Source organism: Lates calcarifer, linkage group LG16_LG22, assembly GCF_001640805.2.
Source record: "Lates calcarifer isolate ASB-BC8 linkage group LG16_LG22, TLL_Latcal_v3, whole genome shotgun sequence".
NCBI lineage: Eukaryota > Metazoa > Chordata > Actinopteri > Centropomidae > Lates > Lates calcarifer.
The window spans coordinates 19949650-19971586 of NC_066848.1; the positions used below are offsets into that span (position 1 = coordinate 19949650).

The 21937-nt window shown below is 38.8% G+C and overlaps 2 protein-coding genes across 2 annotated transcripts; both read right to left on the reverse strand.

Moving 5' to 3' along the window:
* Positions 1-5366: 5366 nt before the first annotated feature.
* LOC108872862 (D(1)-like dopamine receptor) lies at positions 5367-6932 on the reverse strand. Its single transcript, XM_018660748.2, is given in 2 exon segments — positions 5367-6811; positions 6813-6932. Coding segments are annotated over 2 exon segments (1503 nt in total). The 3' UTR covers positions 5367-5428.
* A 10500-nt stretch (positions 6933-17432) lies between these two features.
* On the reverse strand, positions 17433-20351 carry LOC108872860 (asialoglycoprotein receptor 2). The gene is made up of 7 exons (XM_018660744.2): positions 20232-20351; positions 19649-19723; positions 19297-19401; positions 18487-18909; positions 18227-18390; positions 17865-17977; positions 17433-17789 (listed from the first exon to the last, which is right to left on the reverse strand). Exons 1-7 carry the CDS (start codon positions 20290-20292, stop codon positions 17660-17662), a joined length of 1071 nt encoding a protein of 356 aa, XP_018516260.1. The 5' UTR covers positions 20293-20351; the 3' UTR covers positions 17433-17659.
* Positions 20352-21937: the final 1586 nt, after the last annotated feature.

Sequence of the window (21937 nt, forward strand, 5' to 3'; positions counted from 1 at the left end):
CTGCCAGAGAATTCAGTGTAATATTTCATAAGTATTTCCATTGTGTTTTAATTAATTGGTCAAGCTGGTGTTAGAGCCACTATTAAATCTTGCAGTAATGTTTGATCCTGTCCTAAAATGTGAGTTCTGTCACCATGCAAAATCCTTTTTTGGGCGTGACCAGTAGTGACATGACCAGTACAAAAAGGCTTGGCTCAGCAGATCTGGATTTCAGTACAATTTAAGCTTGATGTTCTATGCTGACATTCCTTTTTTCGAAAAAGAGAAAAAGCAGAAAGTGACATGCTACATACACTATGAAAGTATTTAAACAGTAATAAGAGGATGCTTATACTGTGATCTACTTAAGACATTTAAACAAAGACAAACACATGAGAATTGGCATACTCAAAACAAAATCTGAAAGTTTCTCTTGTATTCCTCAAATATCTCATATTAGTGTTTTCAATTGTCTCGCTTTGAAACTTAGCAGTGTTATCTCTCTATTCCTGTTAGTGACAGACAATGTTTGTGTGTGTGCAGTGAGGAAAGGACTGTAAGATGGTTTATAAATCAGACTAAGCACAGACAGAACCCTTTTCATCCTGTCTTCTCTGTAATAATTGCGTTGAAGTGTGGTTCATCTGTGGCTGTAATTGCCCGGTGTCTAGGGATGCGAGCACAGTGATGAACATGGTTTAAATATCACATAGTCTCTGGAAAAGCCGTGGACGTCTTGCCATTACATGACGTTTAGTTTTCTGCATGTTCATAGTCGGACAGAGAGACGCTGAGAGACAAAGTGATCTTCTTGACATATACTCTCTCTGCAGTCATACAGAGAAATGTGAAAAAGGTTTTATTCAGAGACAACAACACAGAAAACAGAAAAGCCTCACATACTGAGTCTATATTTAAACCTCAGGACAATGGTGTTAATTAAAGTAGTATATCATCTTGTTTATTTCTATCCTGGTAATTTGTGGATGCTTTGTGTAATTTATTCAGTGTTATTAGTTTTTCAGGTATTTGGTCATAAATCAAAACACTGGATAATAGAAACCTGAAGATGGCATTAGATTAAAGCTCAGGAGATAAAAGTTTTTTTCTCCTCCTCTGGAGGACCATCAATGTCGGTATCAAGTTCTATATCAATCCATCCGATAATAGTTGAGACATTCCAATAAAAACAAAATATGTGCAAGAGGAAATTTCAGAAGACCACAAAAGTAATACAAGCAGCATGACTGAAAATGAAACACGGCGCAAACCCAGACACCCAGGAGAGGTGCCACTTTTTCAGTTTTGACCTGTGGAGACAGAAGGTTTCAATTCACTACCTCCAGAGGTACTAATGACCATTCAGACAAACTTTGAACAAATTAGATGAATTAACATATTATCATTCGGGGTGAAGTGGTATGAATTTTAGCTACAGCAGAGAGAAGTATCATGCATGTCCCTGTCCCAGGTTATGTCAGAATTCTTTTAAGTTGAGACTTATCGTCTGATTCTGACTCTCCACCCTCATTCTCTTGTTATGTTGCACATCTTCCCCAAGTCCTGTTCACAACTTGTTCCCACTCTGTTTCCCGCCCCAGATCATCACCTGCTCACACACCTGTTCCCCATCAGCTTGTTAGTCATAGTGTATATATACCTCCCAGCCTGCCCTTCATCATGTTGTCTATCATGTCTTGTAGCCATAGGTTTCCAGCTTTTTCCTTTTTTTTCCTCTGATCTTTTCTCTCTTCTTGTCTGATCTCTAGCAATTTTCTGATTATTTACCAAGCCTGTTCTACTCCACAACCTCTGCCTGTAGAATATGTCTTTAGGTCTGTCTCTCAGACACACATAATTCCTACCCTATTAGTACATGGCAACAATAGTAAAGTTAATGTCTGGTTATGGTTTGCTGTGTCTTCCTAGTTATAAACCCATGGTAATTCCATCACTGGTATATGTCTCCATTCTTTCTGAGCCCTAACACGCCTTAATTTACATACATACACTAACACAAAAACACTGTGAGGATGCAATCTAAGCCTGAACAGCTGAACCTGTAGCTGACACCTGTGGAGTTCAAGGGGTTACCCCCTCTGTGGCCCCTGGGAGCCCCCACTCTGTTTCAACTCCACTTGTGACTGAAGATGAAAGGAGCTAGCAGAGATATTGGGGGGGGGGGGGGGTTGAAGCTGAGCAACAGCAGCAAAGTGCAGAAAACACAAGAACAACAAGAGGAAAACCCAGAATCCCCTCCTTTTTCAGCTTTAATTTAGTTTTTCTTCTATTATCAGGCATTTCCTTTTTCTTTGAATTGGCCATTGGTCTGTTTATAGGCCTCTTGTTGCACATCTCTTGCACATCAGTTTTAAAGCAGAGGAGTTTTTGTATTTATTAGCAAAGCCTGAGCAGATTGGGCCTCATCACTGTGTTTTGTTGGCATTGAATTTCCTTCCTCATTTTCTGAGGTGTCATGGTCTCTTCAAATTTCACATTCAGACATTTTTTATTTTCTTCTGACCATATTAAAATCCAATGTATTGAAGAATATTGAATTGGTACCCTTTTTGTGCCACAAATTGAGTTTCAAACCTTTGATGAAGGTGACAAAATACTGAAATGACCTGAAAGCATCATTATTACACCAAGTAAGTGAAGGTTTCATGTTTTGGCCTTTGCTTACCAACTGTTCTATACCACTGACAAGTCAAATTTCCTCTTATTAACAAGTCATTAGCTCCAATAGCATACAGTCACTACCCATTATATAGAATACAGGAGTATCCATTGTATTTAACCAGGTCAAAATCAGTCATGCAGGTCCATCAAAATTAAATCATGAAATATCATTGCAAAAAAAATGTTCAGGGGATGTTCAATATGCTATAGAGGACCCATGTTCTTGAAGACCCCAAACAAACCACCACTAAGGATTAAGGACGCTAACCATTCTCATCATAATATGATGAGCATTAATTAAAAAAATATGATAATGTGTCCTTGTTTCAATGTGTTCTTTTTATATTAGTTTATGTCACCATAACATATTCTCATACATGTATTTTATTATCATTGTATTGTAGCATATATTTAAACACAGTTTTCACTGACCGCAAAGAGGAATATAATTTTTTGCATTCTTTGCTAGTTATATTGTTTAATTATATTATATTATATTGTTCAATAAGTAGACAGACATGTCAACACCTTACTGAGTTATCCTCCCCACTTTTAAAACAGTTTTTCTTAGTACCATTAAACATAATCAGAATCATCTAGGAATATAAAGAAAAGATCAATTAAAGAAAAATCAGAAATTTACTTTTTTTGTTCCCCAGTTAGGAGCAATCTCATTACACTCAAGTCCCTTCTTTTTTGTGAGGGATGAAAAGATGTGAGCTGCAGAAAATCAGCACTGTGTATCTGCAGAGGGAGGCAGGTTGTGTGATTCAGAGAGAGAAGAAAAAACTTTCTGCTGCAGTTTGAGAATAGGTTGTAATAGGTTTGTAATAAATCAGCTACAATGGGCAGATGGTTTTAATAGTTCTGTCAGAAGAGGAATATTTTAGTGTGTGTGTGTGGTGTGTGTGTGTGGTGTGTGTGTGTGTGTTTATGTTCTACATCAAATCCTTGAATAAGCAATTTGCACTCTGGCTGCAATCTAAAAGGCTGTAATAAAACACTGCTTTTGTTGCAAATGCAAGCAACTTTAATCTCTTCTCAAATGGTTTGTTATGCTTTTCAAACCTAACTGATTCTTGGCCTTCTTTTCTGCATATTCTTGTGATGAAGCATGTCTTAAGCAGCTTCTCAGTGCTCATTGTTCCCCCAAATATTAAAACTCTGCTTTCACACTAATTCCTTATTAATGACTTTAATTTTTCAAAGACTAATCCAGAAAGCTATGTGAGTAGGTGGTGAGTTGATGGACCAGCTAAGAATGGGCTGTGGTCTAAATATGACTCTCCTGGGGCTTTCCAGTTGTAAAATCAGTGCTAAATTCTTTTCACGTTTCCTTAACAACATCAGCAGTACTATCATATAGTAAGAAGCTCCAGCAGTGATATTGCAAATCATAAACTAACTTTGTTTCAAATCTGAAGAACTATGCCCGTGATTATGCATTTCAGCCACATAACCACATATTGTATATATATGACTAAATGAGCACCAAAAAAAGATTTCATATCCTTCATTTGGGCTGCCATAGATTTAACTTAACCTCAAAAAGCTATGACAACTAGATTTTATTGATTGATTGATTTAACTGTTCAAAACAGGTCATCCATCAGTCACAGTTAACATTAAATCACCTTTATTTTTTGGGTAACATGACATTCAGATATTCAATAATATATTCAGAATCAATAATCAGCTAAACAAAAACTCATGAACAGTTGTTTTCATTTTTAAATATGGGTAACTTAAAGTGAAAAGGTAAAAAGAAGCAAAAAATACTGGCACTGTCCCTCAGGGTGCACTTGAATTCTATCTGAACTCTGCAGTTTCCTCCTTTAATTCCATTCACACAATGGAGAAGTTTATTTTCTCGTATCTAATCAGCTCTGTCTCATTTCTGGCTTGACCCTTCTTTAAACTGCATTTTAACACCAAACACTTCATCACAGTTTGACAAAGCCTCTTCCACTCCAAATGCTTGACCTTCAGCAGACACGTCTTTCAAATGAAGCAGAGACTGAAACAACACAGCTTGATGTCTCACTTGTTTCTTATGTACTGACTTAAAACTTCATTTTGACAAGAATGTTATCCTGTTAAAAAATTAGTCCATATCTGGGCATCTGAGTTACATTTTATTGTTTGGCTTGGGTAGATGGATGGATTGATACATGATTAGTTCCTGTAACCTTAAGGAGGTACTTATTTTAAAGTAAATCCAGTCTTTTCTTAAATCCAAGTAGTTGTTGTGCATATTTGTAACCATGATTGTGAAGGTGCAGTAATCCTAATAGTGACAATAGGTGGTGTGGAGGGCTGGTTGTATGTGAGGGTAAGGACAAACAACCTATATGGTCGATCAAGTTGGAGGAGTTGTTGCCTTGAACAACTGTATGTATACAAAAAGTGCAGACACCATATTTTATATACAGCACAGAAATTATTAATTGAAACATTGAATGGTTCAGCGTAATAAATTAGGTTTATTGTCTGACAAAGCATTATTGTTTGTCTAAAAATTATCTTTTAATGATCTTTTAATTAATGTCCAACCTTTCTGTGTCAGCTAGGTCTAATGACTAAATCTGCTTCCATTTAAATACATGCAAACACATAAATTAAACAAATCAATCCAATAGTTACATAGTAAAAATAAGTATATCCTGATATTGACATTTTATCTGAAGTCTGTACAGTAAAATCTCTTTTCTGCTCTTATTTAGAGGAAAACACAAACTTCCTGTTTAGTTAGTGTTTAGTTTCTGTCTTATCCATCCTGGTGCACTTGCCCAGGTATTAGTGCATCACTCTCCAGCCCCGCTGCTGAGGTGAATGGTGTGATTGTTTCCAAGGAGATCTCCGGGTCATCCTCGAACTGGACAGTGGCAGGTAGTAACAGCAGTCTGTTATGGCTCTGAGAACCATTAGAAATGAGTGACTCCTCGTCAAACTGTGCACTCATGTCCTCCAGGTGGTCAGACCCAACGTTGACAGAGCGCGGGTGTTGCTGCGGCTGCACAGGGACCATTGCCTCCTTGTGGAGCGTTGTGTCATGGTGGTAAGAAACAAGCTCGTTGCTGAAGTTCACAGCTTCCACTGCATTGTTTGAGCAGATCCTGTTGCAACCAAGAATGGTGGCAAAGGCTCGGCGGAAGTCCGCATTGAATGCGTAAATGACAGGGTTGAGGGACGAGTTGGCCCACCCAAACCAGACAAAGACGGTGAAGGTGGTGTCGCTGACACAAGGCGGGTCACAGAAGGGGACTGTGCAGTTGAGGACGAAGAATGGCAACCAGCAGAAGACAAAAACCCCCATGATGATAGAGAGCGTCTTTAGGACTTTGGTTTCCTTCTTGAATGATGACTTCAACGAGGCTTCATCATTGGTCCTGTGGTGCTGTTGCTGGTTCCGGTTCACTCCATGGCCTTGGTTCTGGGCTTGCTCTGCTGCACGCTCCAAAGATGTGATTCGACGGATTTGGGTTTGGGCAATCCGGTAGATCCGGGTGTAGGTGGCGATCATGATCACCACAGGAATGTAGAAGCTAATGAATGATGAGGATATAGCGTATGTCTTGTTTAAGTTAGCAACACAGCTCTTGCTGTTGACACTAGTGCTAAGGTTGCTGCTGCTTGAGAAGTTCTTGCCACTGGTGGCCATCATGGCCAACACCTCCTCCATCATCTCCTCCTCTTCCTCTTCCTCCCCAGCCCGGTGCCAGTTGAGCTGCACTGGGATGAAGGAGATGAGGATCGACAGCGTCCATGCCACCCCAATCATGACAAAAGCCACCCTGTGAGTCATTTTCCGCTCATACTTGAAGGGGCTGGCGATGGCCCAGTAGCGGTCCACACTGATGATACACAGGTTTAGGATGGACGCTGTGGAGCACATGATGTCAAAAGCGATCCAGACGCCACAAAACCGCCCGAAAAGCCACGTGCCTGTAACCTCGGTGATGGCTTCCCAGGGCATCACCAGCACGGCCACAAACAGGTCAGACACTGCCAGCGAGATAACGAAGAAGTTGGTGACTTTGGAGCGCAAGTGCCGGAACTTGACCACGGCGGCGCACACCAGCGTGTTCCCGAGCAGCGTGGACACGATGAGCAGGAAGAGGACGCAGCCGACGAAGACGCGCAGTCCGCCGCTCCCTCCGTCCGCTCCCGCCACCTTCCTCCTCGTCGTCGCCCTCCTCTTCTTCGCCGCCCGTCCCGTCCAGCTCCGACAGAACTTGGGTAAAATTACTCCACGTCGAATTGTTTCCCATCCTTTCCACAGAAAGAGTTGTTAAGGTGATAACAGGCAATTAATATCCACACGTAAGACAGTTTCTCCGCTATTGAGCCGCTCCTGATGCACAAACCATACTCTGATCTCTCAATAAAAAGTCACTATTTTTTTCAATTAAAAATCCCGTTTGCCCGTCATTTACAGGCGTCTTTTTAAAATGAGATCCTTATTCCGGACAGCTGTGGCGCAAACCAATACCCAGAGAAGCGCTCCGCGAATATTTATCCTCAGACGTTAGAATAATAATCAATATAAAAAATAATAAATCCTGAAAAAGTTTAGTGCCTCCACAGGGGGAAAATGTCTCTATCCCAGTCTTTTGTCCCAGTGTGACTCATAGTAGTCTATTCTCTGTTGTGACGCGCTCTGACTCACTGCACGGTCAGGTGGAAGCCGCTGCGGTGCCCTTCACCTTCTCCACACAGGTAATAGATTACTGTCATCCAATTCAGTGGAGAGCGTTTTGTTACTGAATCAACTATGTGTCCATGTGAAAAGTTCGTGATTTTCATGTATTAGAGCATGCTGAATCTATCAATTTATGTCCGAGGAAAAGGGGGTTTGGCATCCTACTGGGTGCGTTAAAGGCTCCCGTGCGTTTCTGTGAGAACTGAACATTAATATTAACCCATCAGACTAATTACCACATTATCTTTACTAGACAAATATTTTAGAAGCTTCATTTATTCCTCAGACAGGAAGCAAGGATTGGCACACTAAGCTGAAATATGGAATCTGAAATACGAGGAAACACATTTTATTGCTGGATTTTTATTGCAGTATTTTGTCCCATGTTTTCTGGTGTGACTTTACTTGATTTATCCTCATTTTAGCAGATATTAAGCAACAAAACATGACATTTTCCATGATTAATCAGGTGATTTATTATCTCAATTAATCAATAAGTTGTCTGCTTTGTAAAATACCAGAAAAGGGTCACAAATTAACATCATAATTTCCCAAAATTGTCTTCAAATAACATTAGTTATTTGACCAAACGTTCACCACAATGTAATCATTAGCAAATATTCACATTGGAGATGGTAGAACAATCACATTTTGGAAATTTCTGCTTGAAAATTGGTTTAAACAATCAATCGATTATCCAAATACTACTGAATAATCAATTAATAGGTCAATCACTGCAGCTATTAAAAAAAACACTAACAACAAAACAAAACAAATGCACAAGCTTCATGTTCCATTGTTGATAAGCCTGTTGTTGCTTAAATTAGCAGTGGAGAGACTTGCTGTGCTGTGCTGAGTAAAATGGGCACCTTTACAAACTCTAGAGTCCAAACTCTAGACAGAATCTATGCAGAGTATAGTAAATTAAAAACTAATTATTTGCACATACATATAAATCAACAGTTCTGAACACACAGACAGACATGCAAACAAACACAAAGCTAAACACACTTTTCAGCACCACAGACAGTTCAGTAAAACACATTCACAACCTGACGTTGTGGCAAAGTTAAAAAGAAAAACAGCTTTTTGTTCAGCTTAAGAAAGTCCACATAAAATCATCTGATTTCTTTGAATGTTCCAGTATCATTGTAACTCACAGATGAATAAAGTCATGCAGAAGCATCCTTTGAAATGACAGTATTAATGTAATGACAGGGATTTGTGATTTTCCAGTAAAGACTAATAGCTTATTCCCATTAGAAAGTAATATAATCAATTAGAAACATAATAGAGAATTATTATACACTATGGAACACATGTTATACTGTATGCTTATGCAGTATGGAGATATAACATTAAATGAAGTGTTCTTGTGAGGTGAATGTCAGATAATTCTGTGAGTTGTTATGAGGCCCTCTGCTGGTTTAAGCAGTTCTAATCAAAACAAGACAGTAAAGAGAACTGAGGGACAAATCTTCAAAAATCAGTCGGAGCAGAAGAAAAGTCTTAATACAGCAGCTTTATGGAGCAAGCACTGGTGAAGATTGATGTGACCTGACAGTTTCAGAAGGGTCAGAGGGGGATGTTTTAATTTAAAAATGAATATAAAATATTCACCCACAAAGAAGCATCCATATAATTCAGACACAATTTACTATTTTCCAAAATAGCCAGGACAAAAAAGTAATTCAGTCAACATTTATTGAAGTCAAGGGCAGAGTCTTCCTTGAAGAAAGGAAACAAAGGCATTAATTTGCATGTACCAAACTTTAAAAGGCTTTCATTGTTGGGGATCCCCAAAATAATGGTTGTATATTTAGACATCAAACATTGACCTTGGCTTCATTTCTATAAAAGTGATTCATATTAGTTTAACTCAAAATGCACAGGAGTTTGCAGTGAAGCATAGAAGGTGCTGTTATTAAGTTCAGCTTAATATCTTGATAGTTCACAACTTCCTGATTTGAATACAATTGACTACAGCTGCAAAAGGCTTTTACGCAGGAGAAACCAACTTGTTATGGTCTGCAAAGCACAGATGCAACCACCAGATGGCACCACCTGTCTGCTCCTGTGACTTGATACACTTGATACTTGTAGCTGTTATGATTCTGGTTTTGATCTTCCTCTTGCCAATTGCTGTTGTCTGCAGCTCACTGTAACACAAGTCATTGACAGATGCATATTTGTTGCCTAGCTGGAGGCAGATCATTTTGTATCTCACTCTGGTCATTTCATTAGTAATAGCAGCAAAAAAGGACACCCCTACTTTACTTTTGAGGTCTATGACTTTCCAGAAAGAGATGTTGATGGTCTTAAAGCAGGGACGCCCTGAGTTCTTGGGCCCCTAGTCCAACTCAGATCCAACATATTTTGCTCTGCTTTCAGTTTTCATGTGCTTTAAACTACCATAACTGAAAGCAGGCAAATTTGAGAAAAAAAATAAAGGAAGCTCTTCTATTGGCACAGTTTCAGTTACGCTGAATTCCTCTTGTGGGATCAAAACATTGATTACAATGCCGCCCTCAAGCCTTGAAATGAATCTGTCCTCAGATGAACCTCCATAAAATGACGTTCATAAACCCCGGAAACATGCAGAAGTGTTGTCTGGAGATCACAGTAATTTCACCACCTTCACTTACCCTGTTGGTAAGGAGCTGTGAGATAATGATATGGTCAGACTCAGAGTGTGCGTACATTCTCTTATACTCCTGTCTTTGTAGGGACAATTTTGAGTTTCAGACCTTGAGAGTGAGGACATTTTGTCAAGTCCTCAGTTCTTCAAAGTGCTGCATGAGGATTAAGACTTGCTTTTACTGTTACTGTTTGGAATTATATTTGGGTTAAGGTGAGGGGTTAGGAAATATATAAATATATAGTGACAATATGAGTCTAAAAGTGTATGTGTGTCTGTGTGATTGTGTGCATGATAGCATAGTCATTGTTTACTGTTTTTCAGTTCGCATTTTTCTGTGCGCTTCCATGAGTGTGTTTTTGAGGTTATGTTCAACGTGTGTGTGTGTGTGTGAGTGAGTGTCAGACTGCGTACCAACACATACCTCAGCTTTCTGCTTCTCCTCTTTTTGTATCATCTCTTATTCTTTGTGGTTGCTACTGTACACTTTGTTTTTTTACGTGTGCGCATGTGTGTGTGTTTGCGTGCACTTTGCTGCGAGGTGAAGGCAGAGTCATCTCTGACGCAGGCAGGCTGATCAGTCCTGGACTGCCGCCCAGCTCCTCCTCGCCTGTAATTACGCCTGGTGGCAGATCTGGCGGCAGCTGACGGTTCGACGCCAAGGTGAAGAGTTGAAACTCTAATCACTGCTTTGGTTTGACTGTTGAGAGGTGGCGATGGCTGCTTAGTGTGTGTGTGGGATGTTTGTGTAAATGTCTGTTTAAAAACACTTGTCTCTGTTTTGGTGTTTGTATATCAGAGTGTATTTGCAGTTTTTGTCTTTGCATCTTTGCGTGACTGTTTGTCTGTGCATGTCTGTGTGCATATATATACTAGTATGTGGTTCATGTGCATAACTGTGTGTGATTTTTAGAAACAAACAATTAACCTGCTGTTAAATCAAAGACCTGTATGTTTGTGTGCATGTCTGTGTTGTACGTGTATATGTGATGAAGTTGAACTTGCATGAACCTGTAGGTCATGAAGTGAACTCAACAGCGCGGCTTCAGCTAAAGGTAAGCATCTTTGCATGTAGGAGGTGTCTCGCTAACATAAACAAAGTGTCGCGGCTAGCAGGGTGCGGCTCACCTGCGAGCTCATCTGGATAATTAAAAAGAAGCAGAAGAGAAACTGGATTCAGTTTCTGTGTAAACTATTACAGAGCTTGGAGAGGATGGGTTACACAGTAATGAGAATTAGGCCGTCCTATTACAAAAAAGACCAGTAATTCCTTTAATTTACAGGACCACTGCTTTTACATTTTTCCCCATAGGCTACAGCGCACTTGAAATCACTGCAGACTTTTTCAGATTGACTTTCTTCCTTCCAGGCAGCAAAGTTTTAGTTCATTTCAGTACACCATGAAAACAGCATGTAGAGACTTGAAATTTGTCTGATGTAGCGAGGCTAATCCATCATACTGAACAATTCACAGCATCACCTGTTTTTTAAGTGAAAGGTGAAAGATGAATCAGTCAGTTTGACACTTCTCTGTTTGCAGAACTTAGGTATAATTGTTTGAGTACAGTTTTAACCAGTTTGAAATGATGGGCAAATCTATGAAAAGAATCAATGCAAATGGTTAAAAAAATTAAGCCTTCCTTTAACTGTTGTTTAAGAAAGTTGATGCTGACACACTGTTGAACCTCAGAGAAATAATGACCCCAGAGAACAAGTGCAAGTGCGTGTGTGAGAGTGAGAATGCGTTGAACATATTACTGCAGCTGCCATGCTTGTTTTAGATCTTATCGTACTTTTCAGAGGTCATGTGTTCAGGAGTTAATAGTTTTTATCAGCCATGTTGGCTCTGAGCTTTAAAAACAGCCTCTTCACTGTTCATGCTCCTTTCAACATACAAGGCAACATAACAGTCAGATATGCAAAGACAGTAATTCATATCCAGTGTTTTCTATGTATCTTATATTGTTCTCTAGTTACCTTATTATTATGAATTATTTTGCCAGTTCATGATTTAAGAGAACTATACTTTTCTGAAAAGCATGAAAATCCCCAAAAATTGAAATATAGAAAATGACAATAATAGATTAGAGTACAAGTTTGACCTGTAGTTATAACTGAGTCTTTGGTTTGAGAGCTTTTTTGTCACTAAAATTCCCTCCAAGAGAAAGACAGACTGAGAGAAAGGTCTAGCCATAAATCCTGCAGTTTGATAGCAAACACACGGCAGGGTCACCAAGAAAAACACTCACAAACACACATGGTCTGTAGCCCCTGGCTGCTGAGAGAGGAAGAACCATGTGTGTTCACTACTTTATCAGCTAAATGAAAGACAAAGATGGCTAATGTGTTTACATGGCTTTTACTACTTACTACAATTTTTTATTACAGGATACTGGTGCATTAAATTCTGTTGGGGTTCGAGTCCTTGTGGTAAATGGTACTGGAAGCCGGGTACCCCAAGCAGCTAACAGCTTGTGTAGAGGAAACCAACCAACAAGCCAACCAATCAAACACAAAATGATCTCAATACAAACCAGAAATCATGATGTTTGTTCATGTAAAGTCAGCACACTGCTAATCTGATGACCATAAGTAATATCATCTGAACCCACAGCAGCTGCTAAGATGTAGCTGCTACCTAGCAACTGGGAAGTCTTCCTTTGTAACAGGTGACATCTCAAACCACTGCAACAGGCAGTTTGTGAGTTACCCAACATGTTCTACTAACGTTACAATCATCTTCACACACTGTAGAGAATACAGCTTAAAGGTTTCTAGTAGCTGTCTTGATAACCAGCAAAGTTATGAGTACAGTCTGAGAGCTGGCAAAGTAACCAATGCATAGTAGATTCCAGTGTTAGAAGTTATCTTACCAGTTAAGTAAAGTGGTTGCCATCTTTGAGTCTGCTCAGAAACCCATCATGTTATTGTCATTTGTCAATTTCTGTTTTTGGGCTGCTGACAGTCTACCGACCTGATTCTGGTTGATGGTGGCTCCTTACCTGACCATTTTAGAAAAGGGTTCCACAGCCAACATGAAAATAACACTGGGTTTGGTACATTAATTATATTGCAGCTTTTTCTTATAACCACCAAGAGATCTTTGGGTTCTTTACCAGTTGGGACATTCAACGTAGACAGTGACACAAACACCTGAGACTTAGACAGAATGAAGAAGACAGATACATTCAGAGAGTGAACTGTCCAAGTGAACTATCAGATTGGAGTCTTAACAGTGAAAAGAGCTTTTAGGTCTGACAGTGATGCTGAGTGAACGTCTGAGCAGCGGGAAGGCGAGGAAACCTCAGTCATAAATATTTACAGAGAGAACAGACAGGAGCCATTTTGGATGTGTGATTGTATATTTGTCACATGGAATTAAAAAAGAAAGAGTAGAGGGTCAAAGAAAGTGCAATTGTGTCTTTCATTGTGTGTGAGTGTGTGTGTGGTGGGGGGGGGGCTGAAATGGCAGTCTGTTCTCAGTCAGCTAGTGACTGTGCATTCACAAAATGAGAGAACTCAAAGCAGAAGTCACTCCTCCGTTTGAGCAGTTTGTGTTTATTCAAGAATTTCCCTTTGTTTCTCTTTATATTAATTAATTAGAGCCTGGAAGCTTTGTGAAAAGCCAAATATCTGAACTCACCTCAAGACAAAATTCAGAATCAGTCTTATGTTTGTGCTCATGATTGTACAATATTTTTACATCTACATTTGAAACTAAATTTCCAGTTATTATTTAAATACAGTTGGGTGTCCATGTTTTCAGAAGTAAGAGCCCCATCTCATAGTGTTGTTAGGTGATGAACACTTGGAGCACTTCAAGACTTGGATGGACACAGAGCTCCCTGTTGAATCATTATACAAGATGAGAAACGTCAAAAGGTAAAAGCTTGTGGACGTAAGAACTGAGGTTAAGAAACTATAATTTCCATGATTAATTTCTGTGAGACACACCCAAACTTAAAATTGAAATTTGTTGAACACTGTTAGTGTTTGAGTTTACATAGAAAGCAAAGGGTGAAGATGTTTTTGTGTGTTGCTTTAAAGTATCTGCAAGTATTAGCTATGTTAAGCTCTGTTAAACTACCATAATGACAGCTTCTGTTCCCAACCAAATGAGATCAGAAAGACATGAGTGATCACTGTAGGGGTTAAACAGATGGAGCTGCTCTCAATCCCCCTCTCTCTCTCTCTCTCTAAAAGCTTCCATCAGCCAGCAACTCTGAGAGGTTCAGAGCTTTCAGACCACTTGTTGCTAATAGAGGGATATTTACCCTAACGGGAACAGAGAGAGTGTAACCCCAGGTCACTGCACTCAGCAACAACACTGACACAAAGACACACAGACAGCCTGCTCTGCTTTTACAGCAGGGACAGACGGATGCACTGTAAAAAATGTCTGAACCACCCATGTAAGCTTTGTTCATACAGGCAGCAGGTTCAGAACAGGTCAGTGTTTTCTAAAGATCAGACGTAATTTTAAATCAACTCCTGCTGCATTGCAAATTCTCAAGCATTCAGCCTATCAGATCAGTGATGTCACAGTAGGTGCTTCCAATCAGCTGCCAAACCAAAAGCACCTGCACCTGCTGTGACATCACTGATTGTGTTTTTGTTGTTGTTGTTGTTGTTGTTGTTTTTGTCTATTTCTTGCTTTGTCAATGTTATATTGTATGATGAATATGCTTAACATCATGACTCATAAGGTACAGTGAGAATTGGGTTTTCTGAGTTTTTCTGAGTTTTTTCATGTCTCAACCTCAAGTTGTCAAATAAAATTTACTGTAACAGACTATAACCATACAAAGAAATGTGCATATTACACAGATCTGATGTTGGAACAAATGTAAATATCAGTTTTTGAAAATTGGCATAACTGACCTGAGCCACTCCATGGAATGATTAAATAATTCAGTCATGCACTTGTTAAGATGGGTATTTTCTGCACTGTAGGCTCAAAATTACAAGTCTAATTATGTGAAATGAATTGTAATGGATATGGCTCTACTGCCCTGTACTTGTGGATCCATATCTGTCCATAAATTTACTGCGCTGCTTTGCAAGAAGTGAAAGAACTTTATGTTATTGTCATTCGCAATCATTTTGAGCCCAAAAAGTTGGCAGAAATCAAAAAACATAATACAAAAAGAAGAAGGAAAAAAAGAAACAATGGCATTTATATAAAATTTCCATTTTATACTCAGTAACTTCATTGGTTGAGTGGTTGTCAGTTCATGTCCTTTTCTGTGTTCATGCTTAATTATGGTGGCCAATCATAACAATTTAAAGCCAATGAAAGGAGGCTATTAAAACAGGACCAGGACAAGGCAGAGCTCAGCTGGACTGGGTTAAGTTCTGGGGGGATGGACAGTGATGGCAACAACATTTTATGTGAAGAATAAAACAGATAAAAAGCGGAACACTGATTGAGTTAAACGTCCTGTGTTGCCAGTTAAGCCCCAGCTTTGGGAAAACACCAGCAAATTAGCAGGAACAACACTCTGGCTGTGTTTGTTGTCATTCCGGAGTCAGTTATGCCTGGCGCTGCTTTGCTGTAACCCCGCCACGGTGACACCTATCTCTGTGTTAAACAAATACGGCGAGGTCCCGACCCCTCCATGTTTGGATTCGCAGGCCGGGAGCCCAGACAGCCACACAGTGCTGCGACATACATATAAACACAAACCTCCATACAGGAATGCAGCCGCGGCCTGTTTGACTCGGCCATGGACCCCACTGTGAACCTGCGTGTGTGCATGTGTGTGTGTGTAGGAATACATGCATATTCCCTCATGAAACTCACAAAATACAACACACGGGCCAGACTGCATCCAATACCCACTGTGTGAGTGTAAATACTGACATTTTTTATGTAAATTATTTTTTTAAATCAGTTTTATGATCATATATATATATATATATATATATATCATGTGTGTGTGTGTGTGTGTTATTGTGTGAATGTACTGTATATGTCTTCATTTACATATGTGCAAATCATCCTTCCTTGAATTTACTAAAGCTTTTTAGTGTATGTTATCTGTGTGTGTGTGTGTGTGTGTGTGTGTGAACAGAGCATGACTTTTTGTTGTTGCTTTTCTAAATTCAGCTGATTGCTGTCATTAAACCCTTTATTGCTGGAATTTTTTTACATTCTGAGCTAAACTCACACACACACACACACACACACACACACACTATCAAAGAGAGGACCTCCTACAGTGGAGCTGTCTTTGGTGAACACAGACTGGGACATGAATACACACTGTCATGTCCAGGAAATGTTAAGTCACTGTTGTGTTGTCCCGTCTTCATGTGGTCTTGTGACTTCCTGTTTTATTTTGAAATCTTACTCTTCTCTCGTTTCAGGTCACTTGCCTCTTCCCCTCATGTGTTTCCTGCCTGCCTGATTGCTTGCCCCGCCCTGATTGTCTCCACCTGTTTCCCCTTACCTTGTGTCTATATAGAGTCTGTGTCTCCCTTTGTCCTGTGCTAGTTTGTCTTGTTCAGAGAGCCAAGCCAGTTTACACCTCGAGTCCCAGTCACGCCAGGTTTTTGATCCTTTGTGTTTGCCTTATTCTGCCTTGTTTGTTTAGTAGTTTTTGCCTCCTTTTGAGTGATTTTTTTTTGTTGATACTTTACCTAGTGGTTTTGCCTCCTCATGAGCGCTTTTGGTTGATACTTTTGTTACCTTTTGGATTCCTCGCCTTGAGTGATTTTGTGTTGTTAGTTTGTCTAATAAAGATTGTTTATTTTTTGTACTTTGAGTCGTGCATTTGGGTTCACGTCCTAGTTCAGTCGTGACACACACAAGGCTTTCTGCCACAACAGGATTGGTTTTGATGCTCTAAGTACCAAAAACAGGTGGGGTTTGAAGCGTACCCTGGACCACTGGCTCCTTATGGTCGAAAACAAACCTACCATACTACCAGGTGCCGTGGGAGCATCTCTGAGCTCTTCTCAGTCTTCACTTTGGGTGCTGGGCTTCAAAATTTACTTTCACAGGTATTGAACCCATATGCCCAGAAGTTCCAAGCAGTCTTCCAACACACTACATTACTCTAATCAAATACACTTGAGCTCCATTTCTAAAGAGTCCTTAAGTCTTTCATCTGGGTGCTGGACTTTCAACCAGGATTGAACCTACAACCTCAGAACTTAAGAGCGGTCTTCTGACACAGAGTTGTTTGGTCAAACACATTAGGGCTGTATGTCTTACAGAATTTGAATCATTGTGTGCTGAACAAAATTCTGTGAGCTTTTTAAAGAACAAACACATGTGTGTGTGTGTATATATATATATATATATATATATATATATATATATATATATATATATATATATATATATATATATGTGTGTGTGTGTGTGTGTGTTTGTGTGTTATATATATATGTAGTTACAAATATTAAATTGATGACACCAAAGTCTGTCTTCCAGGCTGTCTTTTTTATTGTTTTATCTTTACAGCCTTATTCTATGAATATACACTGGTTGCATTGTAAATTGGGCTATAGACTGTTCACATAACTACACTGTTAATAGTAACTGCAAATTCCAAAGTAATAAATTCTAGCTGACGTTGTCTTACATGTGATCTGTAATCACTACAGACAATACATAACTACAGTAACATTCTCAGTTTTGACTGCAATACTTAAAAAGATAGAGTGTTCTTTTCACAGATCCATCCATTTTTGACATCACAGCTTACAGCTTTCCATCCTTTGGTCTCTTTGACAGAAGTCACACAGTGTTGGCTGTCACCAGGGGGTTGTATCCAGTACCTGGGGAGAAGAATATGGTGATCAGATCATGACTGACAGAGTTTATGATCCATGGTATTTCAGACTGTGCCTTACTCTTTAATCAGACGACTTCCGCTGACCCAGTTCCAGCTGCCATTCTCACCCCTGAGGCCGATCCAATAGCCATTCATTCCCAAACTGACCAAACTGCTATTGTAGATGAAATCCTAATGATCACATAAAGAGTTCAGAGATGTTCAATCACTATACTGAAATTGTGATTACAGATGATTTTCATCAGTTTAATGTATGTTTTACTGAACCAGCACAAACTCTGACTCTGCTGTTGTATACAGTAAAGTAAAAAAAAAAGTACAGTAATCAGTAAATGACAGAAAAAAAGAAATGTATATGTAGTTTTGTAGTTGATTTATTATATATTGGTGGGAACATCAAGTGTGTAAAGTCTTCGTTACCTGTTCCTCTGGATATTCTATTACAACCAAATCTGCATTCTTTCCTCTGCAGTCATCTCGAGCATCTTCCCAGGTTTTCTGATCAGGCAACTCACGGTGATTGATCACATAGCAGCTAGACTGGAAGTGAATCCAGCCTGTCTGACAATATTCACTCTGTCTCTCTGAGATAAATAAGAGACCAACAATTGCACTTGATTACTGTACTGTAACATAATCATTGGTTATTTCTGGAGAAGGATAAAGAGATGCTCACATACTTTTTCTGTAGTTATATTTCCACTGAGGTGATGTCTGATTAATGGATTGGTCATTCCAACCTATTGTTGTAGTTGAGTGGAACAGATGTGTTTGTGTTCTGTTGTGTGTGTGTGTCGTCCAGGATAGATTTGTCACCGCCAGGTGTGGTGTCACAGTAGAAATCTGGTTTCCTTCCCTCAGTTTCTGGTTTTCTGCTATCAGCTGCCGGTTTTCCTCTCTCAGCTGCCGGTTTTCTTCCCACAGGTTTGTGATGTTGTTCTCTAACACAGTATATGCTTGATACAGTTTGTCTATTTTGACTTCTACATCACTCTGACTCCTGTGCAAGTTTTCATTAGTTTTGACGACATCAGTGATTCTTTGTTTGGCATCCTCTGAAGCTTTCATTTCATTGCGGAGTTTGGTGGAAATGACAGTGGTAACTAGAATGTAAAAGACAGGCAAGTTTTGGTCTATACTTCTTAAAGAATTAATTCAGTATTTTATGAAGTATGCTTACAGCAAGCCTTGCTCTTTGCTAAGTTTAAAGATACCCCTATTAACACCTCTAAAGCTTACTGATTCACATGTTGTACCTTGTTCAATTAACAAGGTATTCAATCAGAAACATAAATCTGTAGTTTCTGGTTTAAGTCTCAGTTACACAGGGGAACTACTATATTTCCTACTGAAAACCAGTGAGTTCAAATTTTAGCATATTATATTTTAGTATGGTATTGTTATAAACAGGTGTTTTTCCCCAAAAAATTCCTCTGAATGTTGAACTACTCTTGCGGACCACATGAATTGACTGTTGAGTTTATACTCACAGTGGATACGGAGGGTCATGATCACCAGCAGTATAGCCCAACACACTGCTATTGGTAAACAGGACTTGCAGAGAGATGGAGAGATGTTGGAGAGAGTCTTCTTATCTGATGGGAACATTAGACTTCATTTGAATTTGAACAGTGATTTAACAGTCAAATGTGCTTTTTGTAGATTTTTATCAAAACACTAAATGAACGCTGTTTAAAAATACTATATATACAGTGGTAAGCCTTTACACCCTCAAATTTTACCACAAAATAAATCATATATGAATTTTGATTGACAGATGCATAAAATCCCAACTTTTTCTGTTTTGTGTAATCAAATTAAATGAGTACATCATGCTCATACCTGAAGAGGCTGGAATTTTAATCACTGTGCCGGCTGCTGAATTAACATAGTCAGGCTCCTCTTCCTCATGTTCCTCTGAAACAGTACAGGTCAAATAATAATAATAATAATAATAATAATAATAATAACAGCACTAACACTAGCAATAATAAAAATAGTACATAATAATAATAAAATGTACAGTATCACAACTGTATTACGTAGAGTGCAGAAATCAAAATGCAAATGATGGAGTTGATGATCAGTTTTAGACACTTATACATACATATTTACTGTGTATGCAACAGCCAATATGTTTTGAGAGTATCAACAGTAATAATAATCATCAACATAATACAGGACGTACCTGAAAATTCACAATACTAGCAGAATATTCACTGACAAAATATTAATATTTAATTTTTATTTTAAAAAAGCACTATGAAAGAATACATGGTTCTGTTCAGTGCAGGGTAAAAGCACATGGTAAATTCAGGGAAACATCAGTACAAGAAAATCATCTAATTGAATCAAACGTTTTCAGAAACAGGGCCAGATAGAAGAATGACAACTTTGTAAATGATCAAGTGGAATTGAACCTTACCTGCAGAGAAATAAACACTGGGATTATTAGTAACAGTTTGCTCTATCGATACTCTCTTCATCTTGCACAAATCCACAGTCCACCAGCAGTCCTAAATGAGGGCTGTAACCAGTGGGCAAATGTTTTATTCTGTTCCTCAGATGGGGGATGGCCTGCTGTATTTGTCGTTAAATTGTACTTCTGCTTTGAGGTTGTGTTAGTGATGCTGTGTTTTTCAAGTAATCTTGTGGTATCTCACAAGTTCAACAAGTTCTCAATTCTTCCTCAGTGTCTTATCACACTGCTGCAGGTCACTTGTCATCAACCATATCTCTTATCGTTATAAAATATAATTGACCACTATTTATTGTCAGACCCATCAGGTGAATAGGTCATTTTTAAAATGTTAAATTAACTTTTTCCTTCTCAATAACTCAAAACTCTAGAGCATATTATGTGATAACATGTATATACATTTTGAAAATATATGACAAAGTAATATTTCTATCCAGTCTGATCGTCAAGTCAATTTCAAGAAGTTTAAATGTTTAACTTTTTAATTTCACATTTATTTTACATTATAAACAGCTATGCATCCATTCTTGTACTTGCTTAGGTCTGCTTATGTTTATGTCTGTTAACCCCCCATCCCCACCCCTCGCTGTGCATGCACAGTCTGATCTGTTTAAGTGGAAGAAGAGTTCTTTAGTTTGCTTTGAGGTTAAGAGGGTTTCTTGACCTTTTCTTTTACTGTAACTTTTTTCTCAGTTAATGCCCTATTAGTTTTTTCAAACCACGCTGTGCTACATTATTATCACATAAAAGCGTGAAAACACATCAGACCCTTATTAGGCTACAAAAACATATTTGCATCCAAATACACTACGCAGAGGATGGGTATACACTACATGCACTTAAGTGCACACATGCAGATCCCCAAACATAATACGTTATAGTTGACATTTTAATTTTAAAACAATGGGCATTAATGTGCTACTGTAACTACCTCCACTCTTGTGGATACGGCCTGTTTCATAGTTGGTGTTCTGGGTCATCTTAAAGGTGCTGGATGGGGCTGAAGTCAGGGCTCTGTGAAGACAACTCAAGCCACTCAAACCTTGGCTGTATATACAGGGTTTTCACTCTGAAACAGCAAGTCTTTCTCCATACTGATGCCACAATGTTGGAATCACACTGTTGACTACAATATTATAGTATGCTATAACTTTCCCCTCTTTTCAACTAAGTGGCCCATAAAAGTGGTTCATATAAAACAGATCCAGACCAGTATTCCTCCTGCACCAAACAAAAAAGCAGTTTGTGCTCTCATGTACCACTGAAAACTACATCATGAAGTTCCTCACAAACAGTTCTTGTGATGTTGCTTCCTTTTATGGTGATGTACAGAATATCAGTCACGGTGTCAAATATAATAAATATAGAAAGAAGCCAAAAAGCATAAAAGACAGAAGCCTTATTGAACATATGAAGTTCCTCTGTAAAACACAGTACTTCCCTAATAACTGGGGCTTTCTGTCCATCTGTTGGTGCTGATACCTACAGTATGTGTAACTGATTAGTGAGGTTGAAATGGAGTGAACACACTAGGACAGACAGACAGACAGATAGTTATGATATACTGTTATATGATCTTCATGCAGGGGATAGAAGTGCGTACCCCATTACAGACCAATAATTAATGTTTGTTAACTGTTATAAGGACGTAT